Consider the following 15,057-nt stretch of genomic DNA (forward strand, 5'->3'; position numbering starts at 1 on the left):
GCAGGAAGTAGCAGAGCCAGGATTCTAGGCATTTGGCCAGAGCCAATCCAGGCAGTTAGACTCTGAAGTCCATGCATTTAACTACCAGGCTTTTGTTGAATGAAGAGATGACATGAATAAATCTAGTTTCTCTTAGCTGTGTGCTTTTGCCTAAAGCCATGTAACCTCTCTGAGCCTCAATTTCTTTATCTATGAGATTGGAATAGGGGTGCATCTTGTCTGTACTTCACAGGGCTGCTTCTAGGACACATTGAGACAAGTTATAAGAAAACAATTCAGATAAGAAAAACAGGGCTCCAAGACTCGTTCCGTTGCATGTCACTGGCAGCGCCGGGGCCGGGACTAACGTTTCCTGGCAGCCAGGCTGGGGCGGGCTATGTCTACCACAGGGCAGTAACTACAGCAGTTACAGAGTCTAGTCACCAAACTGACCTCATCCGTCTCCTGCCCTGTAGCAGCCAACATCAAAGCTAGGTCTGTGTTTCAATCAGTTTTTCATTTAAGAATATCATCAAATCTCAAATGACGGTGTTACAAAATCCAAACATGAGATAATACTTCTTAGCTGAAACAGTAAAGTTTATAAATATGATTAGTATCAGTTACAAACCAAGGGGAAAAGAGGACAATTTCAGAAATTGACAGGAAAGGGAGGCTGCAAGGTGTTGCTAAGGAAAACCACCTCCCCTGTATCTCTGCCTCTTCTCCATCCTGATCTCTCCAAGCTCCCCCCACACCCCTTTTTCCTTAACGTGGAGCAGGGATCAGAATACCTGGATTTTAGCCGCGGGGTAACCACTGACCACTTTTGCTTTGAACTTCAGAGGCAATACTGAATTAAAAAAAGAGCAGAGTGGGGGAGGACTCACGCTACCAGATATTAGGACATATGACAAAGACATAATGATAAAATCAGTGCAGAACAGATACAGATCAACAGAGCAATAGTGAGAGCCCAGAAACAGGGACGTGTGGCTATTAAGAATTGGTACAGGACAGAGACGCCATCACACATCAGTGGAGAAAAGATGGATTGTTTGGTGACTACTGCTGGGCAAATCGGCTCACTACGCAGAGAAAATAATACTGTATTCTTGGTTATACCGTATGCCAGGTGAACTGCAGATGAATTAAGACCTAACTGTGATAGATAAAGGTATGAAGTTATTAAACAGGGGAAAGTGTAGGAGAATATTTGGGTAGGAAAAGAATCTTCAAGGAGACCCAAAAACCCCACTCCACAAGGCTAAAATTAGATGCATTTGTATAGAGCCAAATAAGGATTTCCCCTACACTGTAGGATAGCAAAGGCCAAGCTACCAGGGTATGTGAAAAATTGGGAGAAATACTTGCATTGTCCAAGACTGACATGAGATTAATATTTAGGATATATAAGAAACTCCTTTAATTCATTCGGAAAAATAATAGGAAATCTAGCCGAGAAATAGGCAGAGGATATAAATAGTTAATTCACAGAAAGAAAAAATCTCAAAGTTTCTTCAGTATATGGAAAAATGGGTAACGTCACCTATCAGGAAAAAAATTAAATGAAATTACAATGTGATACTACTTTGCTATCAGATTGATATAAATTAGGACGCCAGATAATACTAAATGTTAGCATATGAAGTGGGAAAACAAGAATCTTTCTGTCTTCATGTACCACTGGTGGGAGTGCCAACCGGCAAAGCCACTCTAGAGGGCAACTTGGCAGAGTGAAAACAAGCATTGTAGACTCCATGACCGGGCAATTCCCTTTCTTTCTTATGGTCCATCAGGGACACTTCTAATATCATTCCAGTATTGTCTGTGGTTACAAGGAACTGCTGGCAACCTAACTATCCATCTTTTAAGGAATTGGTCAGTAAAATGTGTTAGATGCACAAACCGAATTCTATTAGTGGTCAGGACTAATGAACACCGAGAATAAACAGATAGCCCCATGAATACATCTCTAAGACATTATGTTGAGGGAAAAACAAGAAACAGAACGAGTTCTTAGCACAATACCTTTCATGTATTTTAAAAAATAATACAGAAACTAACAGTATCTTTGGAGGATATACACACGTCCTGGGACATATCTTAACATACAAGAGAGGGTGCGCATGGCGGGTAGAGAAACGGGACTGTGGAGAGGGAACGAGTGGAAAATAAAATAAAATTAAAAAGAGCTCTCCTAGGAGCTGAAGAGTCTGCTCAAACATAACTTTTGTCCCTGAGGTCCAAAAACATCGCCCCAATCCCCTTCCCATCGCTTCCTATTCTTAACAGAATCAAAGGCAAGCGACTCATGTGGCTGCCCAAGGCAGGGCCTTCCTCTAAAAAGGACCTGCCTCTCCCTTCCACTCACCTCGTCAAGCCCTGGCTTCCCTGCACTCCTCGCCGTACGTCCCACAATCAAAACAATCCCAGATTTCAATTCGAAATGGGCTTACTCTTATTTCTCTAGGAAAGTCTGATTGTTTAAGACTCGGTTTAAGCGTTTCCCCTCCGGGAGTTCTTTTCTGGCCGCAGCCCCACCCAAATGCTAGCCCCTCCAGGACTGTATTCCAATACACCCTTTCCCTCATCACCCGCGCACACACCGCGCTGTAATTGCTGATTTTGGGTACGCATCCCTCCCCCAGGGATAGAGCTGAGCTAGGGTAGTCTCCACGTACACAAGTGCCCTGCTAAGGTGGGCAATCACACGAGTTATCGGAAGGTTATTCCTGCAGGTTAAATACCACAGCAGCCCACCTCCCTCTCCTTTGCCTCCCCTGCCATTGGTTCAGCCTCTCCGCCCCCGGCCACCGCCCCCAGCCCGCCTCCGCAGGCTGTAGGAGGAGGAAGGTTCTGCGCACGCGCCACAGGGCGGGGCACGCTCGGCCGGGGGCGGGGCAAGGGGAGAGGAGGGCGCCGAGGGGCGGAGGGAGAAGCCACGGTGCTGCGCGGCAGGTGCGTCCGGCTCGCGTGCGCGCGGCGCTTGGGGGGCGGGGCTGAGGCGGGCTTGTGGCACCTCCCCCGCCTCTGGCCCCGCCCCCCGCCCGCCCGCGCGCCTCGCCCCGCCCCCTCGCTTTGCCCGCCCCGCCCCCCCCGGTGGCTGTGCTCCTTCTCCCGCCGCCAGCCACCCTCCCGCCCCGCTCCCGCGGCCGAGAGCGGGAGAAAGTCCTGCCGGTGGGCGGCCGCGGGGCTGCGAGCGTCCGGCATCCCGGGGCCGCTCCGGCCCGGGCGGCGAGGGGGCCCGGCGGTCCATGCATCCGCCGCCGCCCGCCGCTGCCGCGATGGATTTCAGTCAGAACAGCCTGTTCGGCTACATGGAGGACCTGCAGGAGCTCACCATCATCGAGAGGCCGGTCCGCCGGAGCCTCAAGGTGCGCCCCGGGGAGGAGGAACTGCCCGCAGGGAGCCTGGCGACTGGCCCGGGCCCCGACCCCGTCCGTCCCCTTCTTCCCGAGGCGGCCCGGGACCCTCTCGGAGTCGGGCTGGACCCTCAGTCCTCCTCCGGTCGCCGTGTCACCCTAAACCGGCCCCTGCCGGCGCCCCTGCTTCGACACAGCTTCGGTTCTCCCAGCTCGGACCCCCATCCCCGAGGGACTGACCCCTCGGACGCCCTGGGCTCCCTCGGTCCCCCGGCCCAGCCCGGCCCGTGCGCCTTCCCCAACCCGCCCCCAGGAACGGACGGTCCAGCGTCGTCCCCCGAGCCGCCCCTCCCGGACCGCCGTGGCCCCTCTTCCTTCCGATCTGCGGGAGCTGCCCCTCGAGGCCGCCGCCGCCTTGTCGCCACCTGAGTGCCCCCCCCAACGGACTCCGTCCCACTCCTCAGTGAGCACAGATCCGCCCCTCCTCCCGGAGACACGCCGGATCCCACTTTCCCCTTCCTCTATCCGAGCAAGCTCGGGTGCCTCTGCACCCTAGTCTGCCAGGCCTCCCTTCGCCTCCCACCCAGCGCCCAGGCTACCGTCGTCCCGCTACGGATCTTCAAAGCCCTCTCGACTCTTCGCCCCCATTCTGAGTCACCACACGTCCTTTCTTCCCAGCCCCTCCAAGACTCCAGCTGGGACCCTGATCCCCACTCCCCGCCTTGAGGGAGTCAACCTTCAGTTCGCTCCCCCACCCCGCAGAGTCATCTTCGTCCCAGCCTCCAACCCTCACTGCCTGCAAACCTAGTTTACGGACCACCCCCTCCCCCAGCCGTCCTCTCAAAAGCTCGGTTGAGCTCTTCTCACTCCCACCTGCCGCAATATCGCGAATCTTATTTCCTTCCAGCCCTAGAGTTTATTCCCATCCCTTCCCCCACTCCACATTTCGTCTTTTTCATTCTCTCTCGGCTGCAGTTTGCCTCCATCCCCCTTGTAGCATTTCCTGGGGTGGAAAATGCTGGAGAAACAGCTTTGGGGTATTAGAGATTTAAAAGTACGTATGTATTTTATATATGCATATAAAATCGAGTTCGGCAATGTTAGGAAGCCACACTGTAATTTTCAAGCTAGACTAGTTTAAAAAAGAAAAAAAAGAAAAAAAAAAAACAACTCCACCACCCCACCCCAACAATTCGAGACGGAGACCTCCTCATGAGGTCGGCACCTGGAGTCCTCAGACTCTTGATTACTTTTCAATGATAACTGCTTAATTGCGAAACTTTTTCATTCGTCTCTTACTTATATGGGGTTCCCGGAGGGTCACTGGGGGCAAGACTAATCCACGTTTGTGTGCATAATTTGTATTTTACACTTGACAGACACCAGAAGAAATAGAAAGACTGACAGTTGATGAAGACCTCAGTGATATTGAAAGGGCTGTTTATCTGCTCAGGTATTGCTCGAAGTCTTTCTGTGAATTTGTTGCTCGTTCCCTGTGGCACAGCATGGATGAACGCGTTGTGAAATGTCGTTCCGGTTATGTTCAGATTTACCCAACCGCTTGAACGGAGTACTTTGGCATGCATAGCATTTAATTATGTTGTTAAGTTAAGATTTTGGTATAGACTTACATGTTTGAGAATTGAAATCCAGTAAGACAACCAACTTAAAGAATATTTCTTGGAGGAGGAGGAACAGAACAGCTTAAGGACTTGAATTGGATCTCCTTCTTTTTTTATTTTCCAGCTTTGGTTGTTCTCCCATAGATCCAGTAAGTTTGGATGAGACTTAAAGAATGTCCTGTGATTAATTTTAAGTTGATAATAGAGTATGAACTTACATGCTATTTACTATATATAGAAAAAACTCCACACAAATAGAGTACTCAATTTGTTGCTCAGGATATCCTGTTTATATTACTTTTGCTATGTAAGCCTTGTAATTTTGTCTGAAAGATTTTAAAATTTAATTGAGCCTACTCTCATTTAAGTTTAATCTCACAAGCTCTGCAGAATTGCTTAATGCAAGTGATTATTGCAAATATTTATAAAGTTTCTCTCAACTAAAAAAACTTTAGATTTAACTTCTTAACAGCTAATGCAGTGAACATTAATGAACTTATCTGTGAACGTACTTCCGAAGCAGAAATTTTCCCAAGGTATTTTGTGTGTATTTGTTTTAAAATTTCTCTTTAACTTACAGCCACATGTTTTTCCCTTTGGCAAATTAGTTTTCCCTTTTGTTTTTTAGAACGGATTTTGAAAACAGGTGTTATTTACCTCCTGAGATACTTATCATCCTTGTTTCCTTAGCTTAGGTCAGCTTTGCCAGTTTCAAGTGCTGACAAGGTTCTTGTTCTCCTTTCTAATTTATAGGTCATGCTTCTAGTTCCATGTTATTCAGTAGAGGATCCTGTAAAAAATTAAAAAATCCCTCCCCATGACTTTCATTCCCTTAGTTATTTTTTAGCTTTTTCATGGCCTCTTTTGAGTTTCTGTTCTTAGTTTAGTCAGAACTGTAGCATGCTTATAATTTAGGCCATTCTAATAATTCTATCGCTTGAAAATGTTTCTGGGTATTAGACCTTTGGTGTTACTTCCCCTCCTTTGGTGATCTTTGGTAGCATGCTGTCATTTTTTCTCCCTCTTAATTTAAAAGAAAACTTTTATTTACGTATGGATTAACAGTAATGTGTTTTTGATGTTTACATAGAGAATAATTCAGTGTTTAATCTTTTCTCATACTTTATTATATTTGAAGTACTTTATTCCTTAGTAATTAACATGTCCAATACAGTGAAAAATAGTTGTAAACTTCTGCCTTTTCCCCCCGAGTTCTTTTGTTTGGAGTAGGTAGACAATTGATGAGAGTTTGGGTAAGTTTCTTTTAACATAACAGCAGTTAATGATTTGTAAAAAGTTCCTCCTGGATACTCCTCCTGAAGTCTCTTCTTTTGCGTGAACTCTGGCTTACAATTAGGAAATGGAGAGAGTCCTGCTCTACTTACTTGTGACAGCAGATACCTTATTCTAGATATCAGTGACAAGACTTCTTTTTTAGGACAGCTTACTTGTTTTCTATTTTGCTTTTATTGTTTGTTAGTGAACCGGGTCATCTAAGTTGTCTGTATTTTTCAGACGCAGAACACAGGTTTCTTCCAGTTCTGGAATTTACAAAGTCTTGCAGAGACAGATGGGTCCTCTCCTTCTTAGACGAGAATTTTAAAAGAGATCTGATATCTCCTTAGTTTCTCGTGGCTCATCTGCCTTGAAGGAGGTTTGCAGGGCGACTCAGAAGGCGAGCACTAGTTTGGTTGTGTGTGGGTTCTCTAGCCCAGTTCTTTGTATTCTCACCATCTCACCACCTCCTGGGGGAAACTGGGATTTCACCTTTAGGCCAGCTTCTGAAGGGCCAACTGCACGCTGCCTGAAAGGTTTTCTCTTCCTTCGGATTCCGGGGAAGGTACGGGATTGTCTCATAGATGAGTTCCAAACTTTGCCTCTGTTACAGCCTCTTCTGCTCTCTTATATTGAGGCTTTTATTTTAAATGTACCCTGTTCCTTTTTTTCTTTCATTTTACTTCCCAATGCTATAGAACCTCATACTGAGATCTGTTTTGTTTTTTTTTTTAAGATTTTATTTTTTTGAGAGAGCACAGGGTGGGGGGGGGAGGGAGAAAGGGACAGGGAGGAACAGAGGGAGAGGGACAAGAGACTCTGTGCTGAGCATGGGGCATGGAGCCTGTGGGGTTAAATCCCAGGACCCTGAGATCCTGAAACCAAGAGTCAGATGTTAGCCTACTGAGCCACCCAGGTGCCCCCTGTTTTTTTTTTTTTCTTTGATTTTCAGATTGATTTTGAGTGCTTTGCCTTTTCCTTTGTATTAGATATTTAATATCCAGATTTTTCCCCCTTTGAATGTCAGATTTGTCTCTTTAGTTTTCTTATTTTGTATAATAAAACTCTTTTGGAATCTTAGGTTAAATTAGACTTCAGACAAATGTGTTTGCATCACACATACTTTATATCAGTGGAGTGGAGGTTCTGATAGCATTTAAAGTGAATCTAATATATAAAACATGATCTGTAGAGTACTGTCATCCAATGAAAAACAAATTACACAGTTCATTCTCTCACTCTAAAATATGGCAGATCAATTGTTAATGCAGTTTTCATAATTAAGCTTAGAACATTACGGTATTTGAAGACATGACACAGATGAATTTGTGGTTTTGCATAAATACGACGCTGATACATCCATCTGTGGCATTTAGTGATGAAGCAAAACAGCTTTCCTAATAGTCACAGCTTGTGGCTTCATCAGAATCCTGTCGCATCATCTTTTTCCTGTTCTCTGTTGTCTTTGTGATTTTGGCATATATTTTAGGAATGTATGTAAAATATGTGAATAATTTTGTTAGAGAAGAGCCCTAAGTTTGTGTACTGTGCTTTCATTAGGTAAGTCTTTACTTAGATATTTCTAATTGCCTACCACATAAATTCCAGACCCTCAAACTTGTCATAAGGGACTCCATTTTAGCTGTGCAGTGTGATGTTCCCCCAGGCCCTCAACTTTTTTTTTAATGGCTTGATTGAGCTGTAGTTCATTTGCCATACACTTCACCCATTTTTTTTAAAGATTTTATTTATTTATTTGAGAGAGCGAGAATGAGAGAGAGAGAGCACATGAGAGGGGGGGAGGGTCAGAGGGAGAAGCAGACCCCCTCCTGAGCAGGGAGCCGATGCGGGACTCGATCCCGGGACTCCAGGATCATGACCTGAGCCGAAGGCCGTCGCTTAACCCATTGAGCCGCCCAGGCGCCCCACTTCACCCATTTAAAGTGTGCAGTTCAGTGGATTTTAGTGTATTCACAGAGTTGTGCAACCATCGCCACAATCAATTTTAGAACATTTTCATCATCCTCCAAAGAAACCCTGTACCTATAAGCAGTCAATCCTTACTTCTTCTTTCTACCCCATCCAGCCTTTGCGAATCACTAGTCTACTTCCTGTCTCTATGGATTTGTCTATTCTCTGGACATTTCATGTAAATGAAATTATACAGTATGTGGCCTTTTGTGACTGACTTCTTTCATTTAGCATAATGTTTTCAAAGTTCGTCCATGTTGTAGGATGTGCCAGTGCTTTTTATTGTTGAGCAGTATTGCATTGTGTGGGTATATCACATTTTGCTTATTCATTCATCAGTTGATGGACACTTGGGTTGTTTCCACTTAGTCCTTTACTTTTTAAAGCAGTCCTGCTGGCCTCTTCACTGTTACTCATATTCATTGTGTTCATCCTTACCTCTGCTTTTCCCTGTCCTGGAGGACCTTTCATTACACCTGTTCAACATTTTCCATCTCCAGGATCTAGCTGTGATCTTGCATCTTTCATAAAGCCTTTCTGAACTGCTGAAACCACATGGAGCCCAGGCTTCTCTGAGTTCCCCTATCACTTATGGATGGCCTCACTCAAGGAGTGATTAATCACTACATTGTATTCCTTAACCTGTGTGTGTGTGTGTGTGTGTGTGTGTGTGTGTGTGTGCCCGTGGGAATATTTTCTTTAATTGTAAGGTCCTGGAGGGCAAGCCATCTGTTATGTTGTTGCTGTTTTGGTCTTTCTTGTTTTGTGCTGTGATAAAAATATATACCTCTTCATAAAGTGTATTATTTCATTTAAGATGATCAAAATGCCAGATGAATTAAGATACTTTTCTGATTTTTTTGTATTATAGGCAATAGAATCAGACAGATTTAGGTTATAGCCTATTCTACTGTTTATTATCTGTGTGACCAGGAACACATTATTTATGGTTGTTAAGCTCCCCTTTTCCGTCTATAAAATGGAAATAGCAATTCCTATTTCCCAAGGTTGTATTATGGGTGGAGCCCTAACACAGAATAGGTTTGCAATTAATGTTAATTTCCTTCTGTCTCTTTCCCCTTGTCCCTACTTCCTTGTTACTTAGGTTCTCAAGGTACATTTCAAACTTTTAAAAGAGGATAACAATATTAATGTTGCCTTCCAATATTTAGTAAAGTAACTGGCAAGTAAAGTATGTCAACTGAAATTTATGAAAGATACCTATTAACTTCCTGTGCTAATAGTATTTATCAGAAACCAGAATCTTCACAAATTATAATTAAGCATTTTTAAACTTGAGTGATAAGTTCAGCTGGTTTTACAGATTTATATTTTCTTACCAAGTGACCTTATTTTAAGCAATATTTGCTCTTAACATTATGCATGCGTTATGTGGATTGGTTAGTGTTAACCTCACTTTTATGTTGTGATTGCTTTTATAGTCACTTTACACTGTGAATTTTTTTGAAGAGTTATTTATTTATTTGAGAGAGAGAGAGAGAGAATGAGAGAGGGAGCACATGAGTGTGCATGTGCCTGATAGGGGCAGAGGGAGAGGGAGAGGGAGAGGGAGAGGCAGAGAATCCCAAGCAGACTCCCTGCTGAGGGCAGAGCCCAGCACAGGGCTTGATCCCAGGACCCTGAGATCATGACCTGAGCTGAATTCAAGAGTTGGCTGGATAACCGACTGAGCCACCCAGGCGCCCCTACGCTGTGAGTTTTAAAACACTTTGCACTTTGCCTTCCAGGGACTGTCGGGTAAAGTGCATCTTTAATTAGGAACTTTTATCCTCTGCCTCTTCCTCCCTTTTTTTAAGAAGTAAGTGTTCCCCCTGGTGATGTCACAGAGGGAGGTTTCTGCAGCCAAATCTGGAAATGAACAAAAGTGCTGTAAACTGTGGCTACTGCTCATCACGTCTGGAGACCCTTGCATTCCAGACTAGAACAGGAAGGACCGCAGTAAAATAGTGGGGAAGAACTTCAGTGATAAGCTTGGCTACCTGGCTAGGTTTCGATTGTTTTGTCTTTAAAAATACCTTTCATATTTGCTATGCAAATGTGAAAAGTTGTGTGAAAAACTCCTTTGTATGACTTGATTTCTTAAGATCTCTATATCCCCATACTTCTTTTATTTTCACTGTTGTCTTGATTTCTTTTTTTGATGCCTTCTGCCTTTTAATACTGTTTTAGTAAAGCGGGTATATAAGGGCTGTGTGTGTGTGTGTGTGTGTGTGTGTATGTGAGAGAGAGAGAGAGAGAGACAGACTGTGTATGTGGGGGGGGTGCTTGAGTGTCTAGTATCACTTTGCCCAGTTTTCTTGAGTGATGTACAGAAGAACCTTTTAAATCCCTCACAGGTGGAATGGATAGTTGGTTAGTTAATCCAAAAAAATTGGTCAGCATGGGGAATCATAAGAATGATACCTACATTCAACATTTTATTTTAGTGTAAAAAAATACGTAGAGTTTGCCAGTCTTTGTTGTAGGTCCACTGCCTTTTCTTTGAGTGAAGGTCTGTTGATCACAGTTCAGGATCTGCTTTCTTGCATCGATTACCCCTATTATGCACTTAAAATGTCAAGTTTACATTTCTTTAAAGCTGGGTGAGAATTTGAAGATGGCTTAGAAGTATTCGGAAAGCATGGTCCTATAGTTTTGTGATTTTCTACTTATCTTTTGCAAGTTGCCTCGTTCTTCCTATTTCAATAGCAATTTTCTTTGGTAAGTTATCTTTATTGACTGTTTCTAAAACTTTCAATTTAATTTTCATAGAAATGACTCTTTTTGCATCATATGCTTCTGCAATATTTAATTAAATTATGTAATTGCAATAGCCAGTGAAATTGGGATAAACTGGTCTGCAGCTGACTCTTGGTTAAAAATCCACTAGAGCAGAAGCTTGTGAGCATTCTAGAAAGTAGCCTATTAGCTATGAGCTTTCAGCCTGCCTTTGGCAAGGAAGTGGAGGAGTGCTGTTCGGTTGGAAGAGTCTTTTAACACCATGTAGAGAGAGATACTATCCTTTTTCAAAGTATGTACTATGATGACCTTTTCTCGTCTTTGGTTACCCATGATATTTCTCTCTTGTTTCTGCATTGAGTTTGGCCCATGGTCTGCTCTGTTATTCCTTTACTTTCGTATACTTAAAAAATAAAATAAAATTAATGAATTAGGAATCTCAGTTAAAGAGGTCCTTTCCTTTCTTTCCTTCCTTCCTTTAGAGGTGGGGGCGGGGAGGGAAGGTGGAGGAGCAGAGCAAGAGGGAGAGGATCTTAAGCAGTCTTCATGCCTAGCACGGGGCTCAATCTCACGACCCTGAGATTATGACCTGAGTCGAAATCAAGAGCCGGATGCTTAACTGACTGAGCCACTTAGGTGCCCCAAAGTGGTACTTTCATAGGCATATTTTTTTTGTTTTTTAAAACAAGCTTTTTGAACATCTGCAGAAATGTGCACAAATCCTAAATATATAGCTTGTTGAATTTTCATGAGTGAACACACCCATGTAATCAGCACACAGATTAAGAAATAGAACACAATCTACTGTATTAGCCTAGTACCTCTCTTTTACCCTGTCCAGTTCCTCCACCATCCTGACTTTTAACATCATAGATTAGTTTGCCTGATTTTGAACTTTGTGTAGCAGGAACCATGGAATGTACTGTTTTGTGCTTAGCTTTTACTGAACCTTTTCAAAAAGAGATTTGTCCATATTGTTGCATGAAGAAATAGATTGTTCACTTTCATTGCTGTGTAGTATTCCATTATAAGTCACAATTTAATTATCCATTTTACTGTTGATGGACATTTGGCTTGTTTCCAGTTTTTTGCTATTATGAATAATGCTGCTAGGAACATTCACATACAGGTCTTTTGGTGAATATGTATGCATATGTATGCATTTCTTTTAGTTATCTTCATAGAAGTAGAATTATTGGTCATTGGTATATGCATATGTCGAGCTTAAAAGATATGGCTAAACAATTTTCCACATTGTGCCAATTTAAACTTCTATCAGCATTGTACGAGTGGTCTAACCCTTATTTTTAAGGAAAGAAAGTGACAAACTTTCTAGTATGTAAATTTCCTAGCATATTGATAATGAACTCCCTACTAATAGCCTGAAGAGGTTTCTGTTTTCCTGTGCCTGATTTACTTATACCATTGAACATTTTTCTTTTCCTACAAGAGTGTTCCCTATAAGAGTTCCCGTTTAAAAAAATGCCCAAATTATCATCTCCTGTGAAGGTGATGCTTGAATGACTTGAACTAGGGAGCGCCTCCATTTTCATGTTTTAGAATGGAGGGACTAGTGCTTCACATATAAAGAGGAGTATATAATAGATTCCAGCTGTATATCTTACATTATTTCTTAGGCCAAATTACTTAAGTCCTTGGCAAACCTTGAATACCCTGTTTTGGAAAAGTACTAGGTCACTGACTGTAAGGGTTTTGGTGATTATTTCCACCTCCTTTTCCTTGCTTTTTGTCATGAGCGTTAACAATGGCATCAGCTTCTTTTTTCCTATTTACTGAAGCTTCAGAAGGCTCTCTCTGTGACATCAGTAGAAAGCAGAATGCTCTCATGGGATCTGTAGGAAAAGCTTAACAAAAGAGTAAACTATTTTCATCAATGTAAAAGTGACCCATATCATGTCATTGGAAAGATCTGGAGCTTACTAACATGATGCAATTATGAGAGATTTGGGCAGTTTTTATCTTGTTAAGTAAAGTCGGAGATACTAATAATGGAAAGGATTTGTAATGCCACTAATAGTTACTTCAGAATAAATCTTAGGAGTTTAAGTTAAACAGTACAGAATATTTATTGAGTACCTGTATGTGTTAGGGATCACCTGGGGAACGAGTGACATTATACCAGCAGATACTTGTGTTCAAGGAAGTACTTAAGGAAGCAAAAGCATTTTTCTTAGAGCTCAGTAGAATAGAGTTCATCCCTGGTTAACAAGTATGTTGGGTGTTGAGAAGGCAGGACATTGTGTCAGAAATACTTTATATTAAGACAAACCCAGATTTAGTCTTAGAGGCTGGGGCTCACTCATTTACTTACTGAGAGACCTTGGGTAAGTTGCTTAGCTTCTCTGAATTCAAGCCTCCTATTCTAAAATGACGATAATAATACCTATACTATAGGACTGTAAGATTGGAGGAGATGTATATAGAAGACATAGTGCTTGGTGCAGAGTTGTGTTTAGGAAAGGATAGTTGTTATTGGTCTTTTTATTTTTTATTTTTATTTTTTTAATTTAAATTCAATTAATTAACATATAATGTATTTGTTTCAGGGTTTATTGGTCCTTTTAATCACCTGTTTGCAATTCAGAACATATTTCATAGGTGTATATATAGAATGTATGGGAAAATTCCCATCCGGAAACTTCCTGTAGTTGTAAAGTTTTGTCTCCAGATGGTGCCCCTTTGCAATTAATCTTCCACTGTGACCCTAGGCAACCAGTGATCTGCTTTTTGTCACTATAGATTGGTTTTTCCTGCTTTAGAATGTAGACATATGTTTTCATATCTCTTGGATGAATGCCTAAAAATAGAATGCTGGGTTATGTGATGAATATATATGTTTTTCATTTTTTATAGTTTTATTGAGGTGTAATTGATAGTAAACTGCATTTAATTGTAGGATTTGATGAATTTTGACATGTATATATGAATTTTGACATAGACACACACACCCACACATCCTTAAAGCTATCATCACAAGATAATGAACATATCCATCACTCCCAAAAGTAACTTTGTGTCCCTTTTTAATATCCTCTCCCTTTCCTCTGATCTCCCATCTAGGCAACCACTGATCTAATTTCTGTCACTATAGATTAGTTTGCAATTTCTAGAATTTTATAGGAATGAATTGGAATATCTACTATTTTGTCTGGCATCTTTTACTCAACTTAATTATTATGAGGTTCATGTATAATGTTGCATGCATCAATAGTTTATTTCTGTTTGGTACTGATAATTATTCCATTTTAAGGATATAACATATTTTGCTTATCCATTTATCTGCTAATAGACATTTGGGTAATTTCCAGTTTTTGGCTACTACAGACTTCAGTGGCTATAAATATTCGTGTACAAATCTTTGGTGGACACGTTTTCTTCCTTCTCTGGTATACAACTAAGAGTGCAATGGCTGGGTCACGTAGTAGATGCATGTTTTTAAGAAACTGATAAACTGTTTCCAAAGTGAACTTGTAATTTTACATTTCCAGGCAGTGTATGAGAGCTTGAGTTGTTCCATATACTTGATATTTGGTATGATCAGCCTTTTTAGTTTTAAGCCATTTAATGGTGTTTCTAGTGGTCTAGTGTGATGGTGTCTCATTGTATTTGTAATTTGGATTTCCCAAATGATCAGTGGCCACTGAGCATCTTTACATGTGTTTATAAGCCAGCCATATTTCTTGTTTAGGGAAGTATCTGTTCAAAGCTTTTGCCCTTTGGTTGGATATATGTTTCGCAGATATTTTCTCCCAGTCTGTGGCTTTTTAATTTTTACAAAAGTATTTTTCAGAGAGCAAAGGGTATTTGCTTTGTTGTGGTCTAATTTTGATGAGGTCTAATTTATTGATTTTTTTCCTTTATAATTAGTACTTTTTGTGTTATATTTAAGAGATTTTTGTCAACTTCTAGGTCATTAAGATTTTTTCCTTTGTTTTCTTCTAGCAGTTTTAAGGTGTTAGCTCTTAATTTTAGGTTTCTGATCCATTTCCAGGCAAATTTTGCATATGGGGAAGGTAAGGTTTGAGGTTAATTTTTTTGCACATGGCTGTAACGTGCAATAGAAAGGGCCAATTTGCGAGTGTAAA

The 15,057-nt window shown here is 41.8% G+C and overlaps 1 protein-coding gene across 5 annotated transcripts in view; it reads left to right on the forward strand.

The window, feature by feature from the left end:
• Window positions 1–3,046: 3,046 nt before the first annotated feature.
• The window catches only part of PPP4R4 (protein phosphatase 4 regulatory subunit 4), a 105,485-nt gene continuing 93,474 nt past the window's right edge, over window positions 3,047–15,057 (forward strand). The window contains exons 1-2 of one of the 5 annotated variants that reach the window (XM_073895830.1): window positions 3,047–3,356; window positions 4,724–4,797. In XM_073895830.1, coding sequence (XP_073751931.1) covers window positions 3,237–3,356; window positions 4,724–4,797 — 194 coding nt within the window. In that variant the 5' untranslated portion in view covers window positions 3,047–3,236. Of the gene's footprint in view, window positions 3,357–4,723; window positions 4,798–15,057 lie in introns of those variants that run through there. The other 4 variants (XM_025869418.2, XM_073895834.1, XM_073895831.1 and 1 more) reach the window with 4 other exon arrangements.

The sequence above is a fragment of the Callorhinus ursinus genome, unplaced genomic scaffold, assembly GCF_003265705.2.
Source record: "Callorhinus ursinus isolate GAN/ISIS: 27379988/994484 unplaced genomic scaffold, GSC_fseal_2.0 scaffold8, whole genome shotgun sequence".
NCBI lineage: Eukaryota > Metazoa > Chordata > Mammalia > Carnivora > Otariidae > Callorhinus > Callorhinus ursinus.